Raw genomic sequence first — 18520 nt, forward strand, 5'->3', positions numbered from 1 at the left:
ATCTTTGGGGCTGAATGAATCTCCACACATCTCCACAAAGTCTGGTGGAACATCTTCCCAGAAGAGTGGAGGATATTTTAACAGTAAATAGAGACTAAATGTATCCACAAACTTTTGTCCATACAGTGCATATAATGTAACTTTTAAGCATTTGGCTTTTATGTGAGAACCAAAAGAGAGATGTGAGGAAACATCAGAAGATCCTGTGTATAAGTGTTTATTGTCAGCATTACTTCCAAATGAACTATAGTAAGAAAAAGATACATCTTTGCAGAACAGGACAAAGCTGCAGCTCTGCAGATTACTGCTGGAGACTGGGACTGTTGAAGAAAGAGATTTATAAAAGGCGTTTTTTGGGTTGTGCAGAGTGAGACTGGAATAATAACTGACCCAAATCAGTTTCACTCTGATTCAGACTCTACAAACATGCGTGTGAAGTCATTTCTCTTCATCTGAAGCAGTGTTTCACAATCCTGGTTGTGAAGGTCCACTGCGCTGCTCGTTTTCTTTTTACGTCCTCATCCTCAAGTCACTCATCAGCTTATCGACAAGTCTGAACCAGACGGAATGTTGGAGTTAGAAAGCGGAGATTGAGAAACATTGCTCTGTATTAATCTGCTGACTGTTCACGCAAGCTCACCCTGTTCACACTGAAGGGCAAATCTGATTCCATTCGGAGACCTGGGGTTCAGATCACACCTGGGGTTCAGACCACACCTGGGGTTTAGATCAAACCTGGGATTCAGATCAAACCTGGGGTTTAGATCACACTAAGGAAATGCAGAGCAGATCAAATCTCCTCATGTGTAAATACAGAACATTTCATTTAGACTTTTGAAAAGAGCCAGATACTTTGGGAAGACTGTCTGTCTGTCTGTCTGTCTGTCTGTCTGTCTGTCTGTCTGTCTGTCTGTCTGTCTATCTATCTATCTATCTATCTATCTATCTATCTATCTATCTATCTATCTATCTATGTCTGTGCGTCTGTCTGTCTATTTATTTATCTGTCTGTCTGTCTGTCTGTCTGTCTGTCTGTCTGTCTGTCTGTCTGTCTATCTATCTATCTATCTATCTATCTATCTATCTATGTCTGTGCATCTGTCTGTCTGTCTATTTATTTATCTGTCTGTCTGTCTGTCTGTCTGTCTGTCTGTCTGTCTGTCTGTCTGTCTATCTATCTATCTATCTATCTATCTATCTATCTATCTATCTATGTCTGTGCATCTGTCTGTCCATTTATTTATCTGTCTGTCTGTCTGTCTGTCTATCTATCTATCTATCTATCTATCTATCTATCTATCTATCTATCTATCTATCTATCTATGTCTGTCTGTCTGTCTGTCTGTCTGTCTGTCTGTCTGTCTGTCTATCCATCCATCCATCCATCCATCCATCCATCCATCCATCCATCTTTATTGATGCTTTTGTCAAAAATTATTAGGAAACGAGTTTAAAAAATGAAAGAAAAATAAATCTGATTTGTAGTTTCTGACGTTAAAATGCATTGAAGCCACAATGAACTTTTCGCGGTGTCTGAGGGAATAAAGTTTTTTGTTTGTTTGGGGTTTTTTTTTGTTCACAGCAGAAAATCTTTTCCTCCGAAATGCTGTAATGTACGAGCAGCTTCACAATAGCTGTATTTACACTACGACCCCTCAGAGCACATTGCATGCCAGTCCAGTCTGGGAACATTTCCTCTCCGATGGTGAGACAGAGAGAGAAACAAACGTACGATTGAAGGAAACCGGAATCATCCGGCTGCATTGTTGCGCTGTTCGCACTTCAGGCAGCTTTGGGGATTCCTCATTGTTCAGGACTGTGAAAAGCCGAGCGAAATAAACGGCAGTAAACGTGCTGCAGACCTCTGATAGATTGATGCACTGACGCTTACTCTTCATCTTCCCTTGTTTGTGAACGCAGGGCACTTCGGCTGTGTTTTCCACGGGACCCTGCTCGAGCCGGACGGCCAGAAACAGCACTGCGCAGTCAAGTCTCTGAACCGTGAGTGTGTGTGTGTGTGTGTGTGTGTGTGTGTGTGTGTGAGACAGCATACACAGACAAGTGTGTCCTGTTTAATAGTAAATTATGACACATGGGGAGTTTATAAAGATACAGTAATAAAACAAGCTGCTGGATTCCTGATTGGTGGTGATCGATCCCATTTTCCCAACTGGTTTATATTAATGCATTATGTTAATGTTTCTATAGTAACCGCATACGATTTGCATAATCCGATTGAAGAATGCATGTAATTAGGTTTATTGAACACTATTATGGAAGGAGTCTCCAGTGTTAACATCTTGTATAAAAGTAGACGCTGAATCTTTCTACCCACGTTTCCTTTTTTAATCCTTGGCTTGAGATCCTCTCATCGTGATCTATCACAGGTCTGTTTCAGGATGTGAGCATCAAGACCATGATAACGATGACGGACGATCCGAGTCGCCTCTAATTGTGTAACACGACGTTCCAAAACCTTCCGAGATTTATGACCCGTGCACGCAGCTCGTTTCTCTTCACCGCCGTTTGTTTTCATCGTCGAGCCGTTTTCGACGGAGCAGAGCCACGCCCTTGTTCTTATGGCGCGTTTATTTTGTATACACTCCCCGTTTCACTGTTGAGCAACGCGAGGTCGGGTTTTGCAGACCATCATTTTCATTTTACGCTTCAATACACTGAACACAAACAAACCATCAACTCAACAGCGATAAAGTAACTCGCACTCCCGCTGAGAAAACCATCAACTTTTGCGACATGTTGTTGCTAATGGACGGAGAATTTTCTGAGCGATTGATCGAACCGATATCATTAGCGTTCAGACCATTCATAAGTGTATGTACCTGCTTTGTTTCTTAATGAAGATCAAGTGTTATTAATGATTATATTTACATATTACATTTTTTATTTCCTTATCGGTAATAATGAAATAAGTGACCACCTCTCTGGTCATTCCGTGACCACCCTGACTCACGGCCTTCTGATCAGAAGTCCAACATCTTGATTAGTGGCTGTGTGGCAATGTGACTTACAATGATCTCATTTATACACAAGAGCAGTTGAGGGTTAAGGGCCTTGCTCAGGGGCCCAACACTGGACTGGGATTTAAACTCATAACCTTCTGATCTAAAGGCCAATGCCTTTACAGTACCACTTCCCATAGGTCTTTAAACTGTTCATGTGGAAACAGCAGCATCAGTGATTGGTCTTCAATAGAAAAGATCTTCATCTAGAGGTAGAATGAAGCAGGCAGATCTGGTAAGAAGAAAAGGACAGAATCGTTACACTATAAGGGTGGATCACTGAAGACTTGCATGTTAGATAAAAACCTAATATAATGTTATTTAATGTTAGTGAAGGGAAATCTAATATAAGATTAGATGATTTTTTTATTTAGTCTGTAATGAGATGAATAAAACCTGATGAATGAAATGAAAATCCCATGAATCCAGACCAACACCTGATCCCTTGCATGAACACTGCTTGTGGTCTTCATGCTCTTCGAGCTCTTTCTCCTTTCATGCTTCCGTTTTCTGCTCACCATTGAAACACTAAACAGCTGTTTAATCTTCTCTGAATGTGAAAGCTCCACAAACTAGATTACAGAGGAGCCAGGGGGAAAGGGGCAGCCCCTGAGAGAGAAAAAGAAGAGAGGGAGAGAGAGATGCAGAGTGAATCCAGTAATGGCTGGCTCGTGTTACACTAGATTAAGTCTCATCTCTGAATCAGCTTCTCTCCAGGGTGACGTATTGAGCTGTGTGTGTGCTCACTGAAGGCATTTCAAGTGAATGTGGTTCAGCTGATGGGCGCTTTGTGGAAGACGGGGGTTTGGGGGGGAGTGGGGTATGAATGAATATTGCGTCACGTCGAAATAGTTTGAACCTCCAAGAATCTTTCAGTCAGCATTCCAGTTAAACCCCTAAAGGATTATACAGTGAATTAAACCAGACAGTTTCTCTACAAAAAGTGGATCAATCCTTCCTTTTATTGATTTTTTTTATTTCCAGGAGGCAACAGACCCTTAATTATCCAATAATCCTCAAAAATACACCAGTTAAGTCCACAGTTTTTCTCAGCTGATTTGGATCATTTCTTCAATCATTCTTAATGGTTTTAAACCATTATACAAACAGCACCACACGAGGGATTGCTTGCCAAATCCTCCAAATCCTTCCTCAAAATTCATAATTTATAGCCACAAGGAACTTCTCATTGCCATCAGAATGGAAAGAGCTTTTGTCATTGTTCAGACAAGATCGTCAAAAATGTTGTCAGTATGATTGCGCACCGTTTCCTGATGTACTGTAAACTACGGATTTGGGTCACAATGATTGAAAATGCTGAATTTCTTCTATACTTTTCAACAGCACAAATGCACACATTACTGCATGTACTGTATGTTGATTGTAGGAGACCGGACAGGCGGACAGTGCATTCGTTTCCTGGTTGTTTTTCAGAAATTGTAATTGTGTTTTGTCGCCAATTAAGGGTTCACGACCTGTTTTAGAAAACTAGTTGATGATTGGTTGATCTGATGTCGTTCACCCGCCTTCATTAGTGACATTCAAGATTCATCTGCACAATTCATCAATTCAACACATTTACAAATCAAAAAAGTTCACAGACAACTGGTTTAATCATTTTGCATTCAATGACGTATACAATGAACTGATGCTGAGATGTTTTGGGGGTTAAAACTATTCAGGTGAAACTGGTATAATATATTAAAATAAAGAAATCAACATGAACACGAACAACTGATAATGTAGGAAACAGCAGACAATCACAGAAGCCTTAAAAGGCCATGCAGTAGAATATATTTTTCTTTATTGTTTTCTCGATATAACGAGTTGTTTTGTCGTGATCACCAGAAAACAAGAAAATAAATAAAATATAACACGTGGCTTCTTAGGACTTTTGTAGACAGTTATACGAAATCAATTAAATGAAATGCATTCGCAATTTGTTCAAATCATCGAGAAAATGCTTTTATGACCTGCACGTGACTCCATGATGTGGTGGTTGAACAAGAAGAGCAACAAAAAAAATAAAACAAGGTGCTAAAAATAATGTCCAATTATTCAAAGTTGCCACACAAAAACCCAGTTATTACATGCACTCTTGAAAACAAAGCTTACAAACGATCATTGTATAATTAATGATGGCAGAAAAGCAATGAGACTCTTTCTGATTGGAAAACCACACTCTGGAGAATCTCTAGAGAATATAGAGAAACTTTGCCCTTGTACCTCCTTCACATCCTGTTGTGCTTTTCCTCTGCAGGAATCACCGATGTCGAAGAGGTGTCACAGTTCCTAAAGGAAGGAATCATCATGAAGGACTTCAGCCACCCCAATGTGCTGTCTCTGCTGGGAATCTGCCTGCCCAGTGAAGGCTCTCCACTGGTGGTGCTGCCTTACATGAAGCACGGAGATCTGCGCAACTTCATCCGAGATGAGGGCCACGTACGTTCACGCCAGCGCTTAACACTGCCTTCAATCACACTCCCGGTCTGTCCCAATTGTGTTTTTATTGTTTTCTTCTTGCTTTTTGTTCTCTGCAGAACCCTACCGTAAAGGATCTCATGGGCTTCGGCTTGCAGGTGGCGAAAGGCATGGAGTATCTCGCCAGCAAGAAGTTTGTTCACCGAGACCTTGCAGCAAGAAACTGCATGTACGGTTATAGTGTTATAGTTATAGTGTTATAAAAGTTCCTTGTTCAGATGCTCATATCTGTGGATGCATTAAATACTTCCAGCGACAGCAGTTATACCAGTTACTCGTCTCTGAGTCCAGCAGCAGCTCAGTTTCTTTTTTTATGGACATGCTTTTACATTAATGAATATGTACAATGAACAAGCAAAATGATTGAAATCGTGCGATGAAGCTTGTGGTCATAAACAGACTAAGCAGTGGAACGCACGTTTCCTTCTGTGTCGGCCATATTGGAATGCCATGGTGGTTGCTGGGAAATGGAGTCTCCAGAGTGTTCCAGCTGAGAGACGATATCACACTGACTATTTTACACTGAAATCGTCCCTCAGTTCACTCAATCACGTTTTATTGTCTAATTTGATCGGAATTCTATTTATAATAGTTATTAATAATAAAAAGATTGGTTGATGCTGTATATATTAAATCAGAACCAATCAGAAATCAGAATATTTTATTGATCTATAAATAAAGCAAAAGAAATTTGAAATAGAATATACATATTAAGCTTCATATTGAGTTTAGATGTTGTACAATCAATTTTCAGTCTTATTAAGTACAAAATATGTCAGTCATTCAAGTTATTGCACATGAATTTCCCAAGATATTAACTTTATATTATTATTATTATGTAGCATAAAAATCTGTAACTATAACCATATCTATAATCGTCTATATCTATAGCGTGAACCAGCTGTTTAACACTCAGTGGGAGGAGTTAAAGAGTTTGATGTTCACAGGTAGAAATGTTCCACAACAGTCTCCTAAAACATCCTCAGCATCGTCCAGCAGATGTTGAAGGACCTCAGCCTGCTCAAAAAGAGAGTTTCCTCTAGAGACCCTCAATATTCTTAGTCCAGTCCATTTTATTAAATCAATTCTTCGCCTGGTTTATTTATCATTTAATGAAACGAATCATGAGGTGATTTCTCTCAGTATTTTTCCTTAACCGTTTCTGAAGTAATGTTTTAAAATTGGCATCTTTGTATCTCAAATACGCAATCCTCTATATGTTGTGTAATTGTATGATTCTTGATTTATCTTTATTTTCAAGAGTGATTGGTTTTAATGTTACTTCAAAACAGTAATATTTCAACATTGTGTGTGTGTTTGTCCTGTAGGCTGGATGAGAGTTACACAGTGAAGGTGGCAGACTTTGGCCTGGCCCGAGACGTGTACGATAAGGAGTACTACAGCGTGCACAACAAGAGCGGAGTCAAGCTGCCGGTGAAATGGATGGCTCTAGAAAGCCTGCAGACTCACAAATTCACCACCAAGTCTGATGTTGTGAGTGATTTCCTCAGATATCTATTGTGTGTTTATAATACCCTGCACAACATGGCATCTGACCTTCATACCCAGTGATTAGTGTTCATTCAGCTAGAAGAGCATTACTGAGAACGTGAAAATGATTCAGATGTTCAGAGGGGTTGAGGAGGTCAGAGCTCTGTGCAGGAGTTTTTGAATCTTCATAGAAGACCTCATTATCGGCTGTTACACATATATTTATTAAGGGTTAATGCTGAGCGTTGCTGTACAGATCTCTCTGGCATTTTTGGTAGACGTCTTCATCCATTAAAGACGTTGCTCAGGGGCTCAAAAGTGGCAACTGGGTGTGGCTGGGATTTGAACTCGTGACCTTCGGATCCAAAGTCCAACGCTTTAACCACTAATCCACCAGTTCCCCAAAATTAGTAGTAAAATGATTCACACTTTCCAGTGACCAGTCAAAAGAATTCTAGTTATTAAAAACCAATAATGTGTGAAGTTTGTGCTTCTTATTAGTGAATCTTATTATAATAATATGGGAAACGGCGAAGCTATTAAACGCTATGAATGGGAAAATAATGAAGACGTGAGAAGCAGCAACGACAAGCGAAAACATCTCACCATGACCCTCACGACTCACCCGTTCTGCAAACTTCGTTCACTTTAATCTGACATCTCCACCTATGAGTTCGCATACAGACGTTATAGCAGCATGGGCGATTAAAGGATAATCCCGCGAAGTCGGTGGGAGCGCTCCTGGATTTCGCTCGACAGACGAATACACAAATGCAAAGCTTATTAATGATAGTTTATCTAGTCAAAAGTATTTACACAGAACTTAACATTTCCTCCAGATCCCGAAAGCGCACTTACACGTGTACATGCATGTCAGCTATCGTGAAGTATGACTCATGAATCACTGTGTGTCTAAGGAGTGTGTTGCTTGGAGAAGAAAAAAAAAACATTTGCGTCGACTGATTTATGGACTTACCTAGTTTAGTACAGAACACACTTCGCTTTAATGTCCTGATGAAATGAAGACTTTTTACACAAGATACCAAAAGTTTTGATCCCATTCAAGCCCATTCAGACGCTCTCCAGAACTTCTATACAAAGTGGGTGGGGCTAATCTCTGTAATAAAGTGGTTTAAATCAAAAACGTGTGTTATTCCGCTTTCCAGACAATTAAATATGGCGTGATGGATCGGATTGTTTTTCTCATTTAAAACCCAAATCTTGGCCTGATTGTGAAGATCTCTCCGCTGTGACACGAGCAAGCAAACGTTCAGACGCAGTTTCAGCAGCAGTTTTTCACGTGTTCGGGTTTCTTGCGTTTTGTTAAACAGCGTGTCATATTTTGAGAAATCACTTCCCTGACTTCCTGTTTCCAAACTTCAACGTCCAAAAAAATCTAATCACTTCTTTTTTTAATTCTTGAAATATTATTGTTATATATGCACGTGACTGATTGACCTTTGGCTTTATGCTCCTCTTTATTCTTCGCAGTGGTCGTTTGGTGTGTTGCTATGGGAACTGATGACCCGAGGAGCCCCGCCCTACTCCGACGTCAACTCCTTCGACATCACGGTTTTCCTCCTGCAAGGACGACGACTGCTGCAGCCCGAGTTCTGCCCTGATGCCCTGTGAGCCACTACACACACACACACACACACACACACACACACACTCTCGAGAGGGAGGAAAGCGTGCCTCAGTGCACTCATTAGCTTTGTGTGAAAGCGCAAAAACAAAGAGGCTTTGTTGAACTTGAATTTGAGTCAGTGACCTGGTAGCAACTCATCAGAAGCCTCAGCCAACTCAGCTTCACATGACTACTGAAGCTTAACTTGCTCTCCCACACACACACACACACACACACACACACACACACACACACTGTACAACTCCCCACACGAGGCAGCGCCGGCACTGTGAGTAACAGATACACTCATGCTCAGCACCCTGTAGATAAGAGCACACACTGATCAGCACCTTTCTATATAATAACAGTGTCTCAGAAATGAACAAACATCTCCTCCTCTGCATCTGGAGCTTCAGAATGATCTGACAGACCTCTAATCCAGTCATCCAGAAACATAGTCCTCCTTATCCTCCTTGTCTTCTTCATCACAGTCATCCTCCTCCTTCTCCTCCACCTTGTCTAGTTCTGCTCAGCAGATTACCACTGTACAAAGCAACAATGTGTGAATTGTCTGCATGGAAGCAAAAAAAAACAACCTGTTTACAAAGTTTGAGCGCCAGAACAATGCATTCTGGATGCTGATTGGTCAGAAGGTGGTGATTTAGTTTTAAAACCCCAGTATCGCCAAGCTGCCACTGTCGGGGCCCTCGAGCAAGGCCCTTAACCCTCTGTGTTCCAGGGGTGCTGTTTCATGGCTGACCACCAGGTGTCAGGGCTTTGGTACACTAAGTGTGATTTTATAATGTCACATCTAAGAACTTGTGATGTGACGCCTCACGTTGAAGCATTTCCAATTTGCATGCTAAGAAGAAAAGCCGGATTTCTTCAAACATTTCAAAAGTAATGGCATCTCGGGCTTATGTACACGTTCAGCTTGAAGGATGTTATTTAGTGTTAATAAGCAGTGGAAAAAAATTCGGCACCGAACTATCTGAAAAAATCCATAGCGGCCTCTAGAGGCGAATCATTGACGCCACGTGCTGCTAGTTTTTACACGTGAAACTGCGCGCTGCACGGAGAGCGCTTTATATTGATTATTTATTTTATAATTATATTTATTAATCAGTATATTCACATTCATTTATTTCCTTTAGCGCATTTTCACGATTTAGTACAGATTTTTAATTTATGTTATGTGGTTCAGACCATTTTACAAGGAGTGATTTTTTTGTTTCTGGTCTTTTTAATCCAGCTTCCATTAAAAAAAATGTATCGTTTGATTAATCGATTATCGGCAAGTACGATCCTCACTAGGTATCGATAAAAAAAAATCGGTCAACCCCTAGCTATTATATCGATATTGTAATAAATGGTCACAGAACAATTTTCATTTTTCATTCATTTCAACTTTAGAATTTCTTTTAATAAAATAATAATACATTTAATTACAAATTTGCTGAAATGTTTACTTTTTGTAATTCTTTCTAAAATTGTAAACAGAAAAATGAAAGGTTTGATCCACGTAGATAGTCAGCACTGTAATTATTGTGATACTCAATAATGTATAACTGCGATTAAAAAAAGTCGAGTACCAAAAAAAAAATCGTGATATGATATTTTGGGTCGATGTTCATGCTCTCCCATTTACTGATCTCACGAAGCAACGTGAAACCTCCCTCATTTCTTTCTTTTTTTTGTCCTGTCAGCTACAACGTGATGGTTGAGTGTTGGCACCCCAAACCCGAGCGGCGTCCCACCTTCTCCGAGCTCGTCTCGCGCATCTCAGCCATCTTCTCCAGCTTCAGCGGAGAGCACTACATCCTCCTGAACACCACCTACGTGAACATCGACAAGATGACTCCATACCCTTCTCTCATCTCGTCTCAGAGCCAGCTGAACCGGGACTGCTGCACCTGAGCGGAGAGAGACAGGACACACACACACACACACACACACACACAGGAGGACGAGGCAGGAAGGAGAACTTTTCGAGTGTAAAAGGAGGAAGCTGATTGGCTGATTGTCTTTATCACTGTAGATAGAGTAGAGCTCTCTGTAGCAGGAGCAGCTTTGATTCCTGCACATTCGCCGATATGAACTAGTTTGAGACGCTGACAGATGCAGAGCAGCGCTCAAAACCCCGTCTCTCACTCGGAAGAGCTGGCAGACGCTCCTCATAACTGTGAAGACGAGTCCAAGAATATCGAGCGACACCCTGGAACTGCGCCGGGACACAGTGAATCATCTGAAGTGCAGCATCTGTACACTGTGCATTCCTGATCCAGGATCAGTTCCTGTCCACGTTACTGTATATACACTGTATATTTTATGCATCTATCGCAGAACAGACTGGAATCTGCGACTCTCGATCAGATGATCCGGATCTCTCGGTGTTCCTCTCACCCTCTGCCTGTTTGGGCTCCTCGATGTCTGACTGCATCGCAGGACGTCGTGAACGTCTCCAAAGTCCAGCTGACCTGAGAACAGCGGGACAGGACGAGACTCTTTTAGCAGAACACTGGATGATGAAATGGAAAAGTGTGACTGTATTTAGGGCTGCATCAATGTGGTATGAGGTACACCAAGCAGCAGAACGTCTCAAAAATACGATGGCGGGAAAAAAAAAAGTCGACAGATGATGGTTTATTCTTGACAGCCAACTAAAACAAAAAAACGACTTTTTATATACTAATATAGACGAGCTGGTGCAGCGATGGCACATTGAGGGTGAAGGGATTTGAACTCACGACCTTGAGAAATGCCTCGACCACTAAGCTATCGCCTTCCCATGGGATTTGAACTCATGATCTTCTGCTCAATAGTCAAACATCTTATTCACTGAGCTGCCAAACCAAGAGCACAATCCTCATGGCTGAATCAGATCAGTGGAACGTTCCTGACTGATGAACAGCATCGATGGAGCCCCGATTCCTTTCTTTTCACCTGTACGAAGATTCACACATGATGAAATGTAAATAAATATATAAGCTTCTACGACTTCCAACCAAACACAATCTGATTCGTTAAAGAAAACCTGATGATCTTTCTTCTTCTTCTTCTTTTTTTTTGTGATATAAAGTTGTTCTGAAGTGTGAATAAGGTCCGGTTCTCGTGTCTGATCTGCTGTGTGATTAATGTTTATGTATATTTCACTATACAGACTGATGTATCATGCAGGAATATTTCAAGGCTGGTTGAAAAATGTTCTTTTCTGTATATTGTACCAGAGGGTACTTTGTGTCCGTAGGCGTGACTCTCGTACTCACGTGACTCACGTCCTCCCGGTGGCTCGGCGTAGCGTTCGCTCTCTGTATGAATGAGGTACAGATAAATATCTTGGTTTCTCTGCTTGTGACTTTGTTAAATAAAGTTCATTATTATCAGTGTGTGTGTTTAAATATCCGAACTTTTCATTGTTCTGCATGCGATTTGAATTAGAAGGATTTCAGGATTTCAGGTGCCGGTAAAACCATGCTGACACTCTTGGGGCCCCCGAGCAAGGCCCTCAACTCTCAGTGCTCCAGGGGGTGCTGTATAATTGGACATGCAAAAAAAGTATCCCACTGTGAAGCCCTTCTCTTTTTATTCTTCCTGCATCTCGGCAGACTCTGACCTTTCATTAACACCTTGTTGGACTTGACATTTGACCTCGTGTCTAGACATGCGCTTCGGCTTCCTTTTTCGAATTCTTTTCTGCGACGCAAAGCCGACACTTCTCCCCAGTGCTGACCTTGAACGCTCAAGGTCACAAACATCGTGTTCGTATCATGTGACCCGACTTCAACACCGACTCATAAAGAGAGGACGCGCTGAAGGACGGCGTCACGAGACCACGATCTCAGCAGCTCCATTAATCCGCGATCGCCGCTCGCGCAAAAAAACAAAACAATGAGTCTGAACAGGAAGGGCGAATACAGTCGAATGCAAAAGTTTGTACACCCTCTGGTCAAAGATTTACAGCAACAAGACACTGCATGAAAAGAGCAGAATCTGGAAGGATTTGGAAACAGTAAACTAGCAGTTCATTTCGAGTTTGTCGGATGTATGCGGGTAGAAAAACAGACAGAGGTCACACAAAACCGTCCACAAACAACCGTGTAACTCAAATCAGCAGATATACTCAGGAAACGTGAAGTGTGATGACTGCTGGGTCCTGGCTGCCTTTCATACACTAATGACTGGTCATTGTATTGTGACGTGGACATGTGATGTGTTTTTCATGATCAAATAATAATAGAAAAAGGTCAAAACTACATTGATTGTATTACTGGTGAAAAAAGTCTTCTATGAATGTTCTTTTAGTTTCTATACAACAAACTGTCTGTAAGAAAGTTCTTACAGATGAGTTTTTAACAGAAGAACTTGGGTATAAGGAGAACAGGAAGGAAGATGGAGGTGGAATGGTTAATAGGTCTGAGTTATTTTGAAGCAGGGAAGGTTCCAGAAAGTGAAATGAATCCTGAACCAACATGGCTTCCATTTCATACTTCAGCACCATGCATTCGAGTTCTGTAAGTGTTATTTAGAAAGAAAACATCTGGAATGATATCTATCATGGAATGACCTTCCCAGGCACCACACTTAAATCCAACTGAACTGCTCTGGGATGAAGATGAAAATCTTCAACTTGTGATCTTTGTTGAGTTTTAAAAGAGGCACAACAAAATAACTCAACTGAATCTTCAAATAAATTAAAAGAATGAATGAAAAGAAAATGGAACATTTAGACATTTGTTTGAAAGAAAATCTTACCTAATACATTGTCAAGTTTGAAAGAAAAGGAACATGCATGTGTCTCCATAGGGTTTCATACTTTTGGTTCAATATTTTTAATAGAAATTTGTTTATTAGATTTGATCAATTTAAACCCGAATTGTATTGCTGAAATGGAACAAATGGCTTGTTCCGCGCCCATAGTGTTTAGTGTTCATTAAACGCGCAGCAGCGACATCTTGTGGTAAACACAGCAACGACAATAACCACAGCTGTTCAATTGTTAAATTTTGTAGAGCGCTTTTAACTTTAGACGTTTTCTTAAAGCAGCTTTAAAGAGATAAAACGTTTGAAAATTTGTATAAAAGAATGTGTACATTTAATTGCTATAAATTTGTTCATTATTATTGTAAGTTCATCTCTAATGAGTGAGAAAGTGGCGATTGTGGAGAAGAAAAAACTCCTTGAAACCTTGAGAGGAACTTTTCCAGACTCCTCGTTGTCAACACCAAATGTCCATTCATTACAGTTTGATGTTTACTGTTCAGATATAGGCGTTTCAATGTAGAACTGTTCATGAAAACTGAAGCCCTGAGCTCACTGTAGTAGACTGTTTATATTAATTACAGTCCAAATCCACCCTCATGGTTCCTGATCCAAGTCGAACAAGTCCAGCAAAGCAAAAACCAGAACACAAACGAAAACCAAAGTCGAAACAATACAGCAACAAATACGCCAATTCTATTGAGAAGGAAAGTTCACAAAGAGGTGTTTAAAGGAAGCTTTTTTATGGTGTGTGTGTGTGTGTGTGTGTGTGTGTGTGTGTGTGTGTGTGTGTGTGTGCTGATATTAATTCCAGTCCAAACCCATCCTCAAAGTTCTTGAGTTGCTCAACATGAGGTCTAATGTGAGCGTGAAATACTAAAACAATCCGAGAGAAAAATGATGGGAATTTCTCTCTCTCTCTCTCTCTCTCTCTCTCTCTCTCTCTTTCTTATAATATACAGTATTGTGCTTTGGTGTAAAGAATACGTTCGAAAATAAATATATACTTTAATTGTTTATTTTAATTATTTACAAAATGCATCAGAAGCGAAATCCAAATCAAATTACTATTTGTTCTGAACATCATTCAGCTTTCGCTTCTTACTTTTGCGCACTTTTTCTACTTGAACAAAGTCTGGGATCAGAGTCGTGTATGATTAACCAATTATACCAAGCAGCTAATGCTAACATTAGCGCTAGTGATCATTCATTTCATATGTAGGTCGAAACCCAGTGATTAAGAGAAACAGAAACAGCTGTGTAGGAGCTTCAGAAACAGTCAAACTCCTGAGGCTCCCTCGACACAAATCCGGATACATTTGAAAATCCAAAAACGTTCCTCATCCACGGTAAAACGTGTGAAAATGCTCACGTCCCTGTATTGCGCACAAGTGTCATCATTTTCTACAGTCGTCGTCATATGCACAAGTGTGTTTTCAAAAACTTACGTTTCGTCCCAGTGTGGACAGAAGGCAACACTGAGAGAAAAATATAAAAGCCCATTAGGTTGGACATGATCTTAGGTGAGGTTGTGGAAGACAAGTTTCATGTCACAAGTCCTACACCATGACAAGACTGAGCACAGCAACACAAGACACACAGAAGCTCTACTGCATCAGCAGGATCTCTCCCAGGCAAAGATCTCAAAGCAGACTGGGGTTTCAAGATGTGCTCTTCAAGCCATTTCGAAGAAGCACAAAAAAAGGGTAATGTTGAGGACCATGGAGGAAGTGGTCGGCCAAAGAAATTTAATGCAGCAGATAAAAGACACATCATGTTTACGTTACTCTGACATAGGAAGATATTTATTATTGACATCAGTGGGACCTAGTGTATACCTATTTACTGTCTGGAGAAGAATTGGGCCAAACTGCTAAGTTACAACGATGCATGAAAACAGAAGAACTGGGGAGCAGAAAAATGGCAGCAGGTGCTCTGGACTGGCTGAAGCAGGAGGCAAGTTGTTTCACGAAGAGCTGGAGAGTGTTTCAACAACGAGTGTCTGCAGAGAAAAAGGAGATCTCTAAAGAGAAACATTTGTTGTAAGAAAAAACACCCTACATCTCCTACTGTACATCTTTGACTAGACGGTGTGCAAACTTTTGCACCAGGTTGTACCTCATCTCTCAGAGGAGAACAGGGTTATTGGGATATATTGCGCTGCTGAGTAATTCGCCATGACGTCCTTCAAGACGTCCTCTCCTTATGAATCGGTGATGAAAAACGCAGAAGTGAAACTGGTTCTGCTTCCATTTCTGAGGTCAGGTCATATGATATGGACATTTCTGGTCCAAGAGAGAGAAAAGATCTGCTTTATACTGGAGAGGAATAACTGAAACACTTGTCTAGACAAAGCTGTATCGAACATCAAGTCCACCAAGGACAAATAAAGGTCAGCCAATCGCGGTCAGCCGAGACAGACAATGAGTGAACAAATGGAGTTCAATGATAATCTCCAAAGGTATTGGGACACCTGACGTTTGCAGCCGTGTGCGGCTCTTCACCAAACAGTTGGAGACACACAATTGTCTTTGGATGCAGTATCATGAAATGTTTCCTTCACTTGAACATGTTCCAGCATGACAATGCCCCTGTGCACAAAGCCAGCTCCATCAAGATCTGCTCTACATAGGTTTGGTGTTGAAGATCTCCTGCTATAGAGCTCCAAACCTTACTGAAAAACTTTGGGATGAAAGCCGTCTTTCGCGAGGGCTTCTGTAATGCATCACCTTATCTGTTCATCTGACCAGTCGAGGTCCTGATTTGCTGTTTGACCTCAATGGGCTCTTGCTAATTTGTAAGCAAATAAAGTTCGAGTTTGACATCGGCAGAAAAATCAGCACTTTCATCTCTGTGCCATTAAAAACAAGTCCAGAGGCAAACAAACCAAATTACTCAGTTCCTTTCACTGACAAACTGATTTTTGTTGACCATTAAAATCTAAAAAGACAAATTTCTGGTTCTTCTGAGGTTTCGGCAGGAATAATGGCGTACAGGAGGATGTGAGACTGCCTGGGTTTTGGTGTTTGCATGCCTAAGCATGATGACCCAATGTCTACACCACAACAACACATTCTTATGAATTAGTTTCTTCTTCCTCTTCTTCCTATAGGTGTCTTTTTAATTGAATAAGTATCACATTTATGCCATGTACATGTAATCACCATTCACCACTAATCAAAGGCAGCACACAGATTTAGAGCATTTTTGGAAGACACCCAGATAGATAGATAGATAGATAGATAGATAGATAGATAGATAGATAGATAGATAGATAGATAGATAGATAGATAGATAGATAGATAGATAGATAGATAGATAGATAGATAGATAGATAGATAGATAGATAGATAGATAGATATTGTCATTGCATTGTACAGGTTCACAGCAATGAAATGCAGTTTGGCATCTACCAGAAGTGCAAAATGTAGCAATTGTGCAAATAGTGCACATTAATAAGTATCATATTTACAGCATGTGATATATATGTAAACATATGTACAGTGAATAAATATAAAGGCTATAACAGTGCAGAGACATTACATTGTGTGTATAATTGTACAGAAGTTATATACAGTGTTTATACAGTGATCTAATGGTGTAGTGTAGAGTTCAGTAGTGTGATGGTGGATGGAAAAAAGCTGCTGGTTCTGGTGCACATGTTCCTGTATCTCCTTCTTGATGGAAGGAGGTTAAACAGTTTGTGACTGGGATGTGAAGAGTCCTTGATAATGTTGTGAGCTCTGTGCAGATATCTGCTGTGGTGAAGGTGTTCAGTGGCTGGTAGTTGGATGCCAGTGATGAGTCTGTAGTCTGTAGGTGTTTGTGAGGTAAAGGAGCAGATCTGGAGGGATCATGGATATCGAGTGTTTCGTGAACTGGGATATTTGGATTCTGGCGTCTCCTCACTCTCACACGTTCACTCAGGCTTGTTGACGGTGGTGTGGTGGGCCGTCTCTTATCCCAGAGATCCCTCATGTCTGTGTTACCTTCTGATTCTCCCTTTTAGTTATGCTGCCATAGCGAGTCTTTCTGCACAGTGTCCTCCACTTTTATACAACAATTGGGAGACTATATAATCCATATCCTTCTCTTCCTGTCACCCTCTTCTCTCTCTCTCTCTCTCTCTCTCTCTCTCTCTCCACTGTGACCACTGTTCCTGCTCCTCTCCTCGGATTTGCCCGCTTCATCCCTTCCTGCCTCTGGATGTTGTTCTTTTTCGATTGGAGGTGACTCTGTACAGCAGGGGATGGTTTCCCATCAAAGGAGTAAGAACAGGAGCTCTGAGGATGAATTTTGACTGTAATTTTGACTGTAGAAACTTTCAGGACTAAAGTTTGCTTCTGATCACCATCACTGCACCTCAACATCGTTTATCTGTAATAAATGGAAATTTGGTGCCACCCAGATGAGAATAAGGTTTCCTCTTGGGTCTGGTTCATCTCAAGGTTTCTTCCTTATGCCATCTCAAGGATTTTTTCCTTCACCACAGTCGGCACCGGCATTAGGGACAAACTTACACTTATAAAGAACATCTTATTTATTCTTTATCATCACGTTATCTGTGTAAAACTGTTTTTAGACAATGTTTATAAACTGAATTGATTTGAATTTCATTAATTGCACAAATATTTATGAAAAATGAACTATTAAAACCAATTGACCTTATGCTGACTAGGCACAAATTGAGGAAATAAAAGATACAATAGAAATGTGTTTTTGCTGATTATGGCTGGAGTATTGGTGTAGAGGAGGATGTGAGACATCCCGGGTTTTGATGTTTGCATGTCTGAGCACGACTGCATGTCTAATAATCCACAACACAGTCTTGTGGTTTTATTTTTACTTCCTCAAGTTTCAATTGATGTCTCTATCTTTATTTAAATAAAAATTAGATGCCTACATGCCTGAAAACTACAACCATCATACCAGTGCCTAAGCACTCAGCTGCTGAATGCCTAAATGACTTTCGCCCAGTTGCATTTACCCCTATTGCTATGAAGTGCTTTGAGAAACTGGTTCTGAATCACCTCACCGTGGGTCTACCACCTACACTGGACCCACACCAGTTTGCCTATCGCCCAGACAGTCTGACAGAGGATGCATTTTCTATGGCTCTTCATTCAGCCCTCACCCACTTGGA

At 40.7% G+C, this 18520-nt stretch overlaps 1 protein-coding gene across 2 annotated transcripts in view; it reads left to right on the forward strand.

The window, feature by feature from the left end:
* met (MET proto-oncogene, receptor tyrosine kinase) overlaps positions 1-12005 on the forward strand; it is a 63078-nt gene extending 51073 nt beyond the window's left edge. For both annotated transcript variants that reach the window (XM_046849611.1, XM_046849613.1), the window contains 6 exons: positions 1921-2001; positions 5281-5462; positions 5561-5670; positions 6830-6995; positions 8484-8620; positions 10326-12005. In XM_046849611.1, the coding sequence (XP_046705567.1) occupies positions 1921-2001; positions 5281-5462; positions 5561-5670; positions 6830-6995; positions 8484-8620; positions 10326-10536 (887 nt within the window). In that variant the 3' untranslated portion in view covers positions 10537-12005. The remainder of the gene's footprint in view (positions 1-1920; positions 2002-5280; positions 5463-5560; positions 5671-6829; positions 6996-8483; positions 8621-10325) is intronic.
* Positions 12006-18520: the final 6515 nt, after the last annotated feature.

The sequence above is a fragment of the Silurus meridionalis genome, chromosome 5, assembly GCF_014805685.1.
Source record: "Silurus meridionalis isolate SWU-2019-XX chromosome 5, ASM1480568v1, whole genome shotgun sequence".
NCBI classification, from domain to species: Eukaryota; Metazoa; Chordata; class Actinopteri; order Siluriformes; family Siluridae; genus Silurus; species Silurus meridionalis.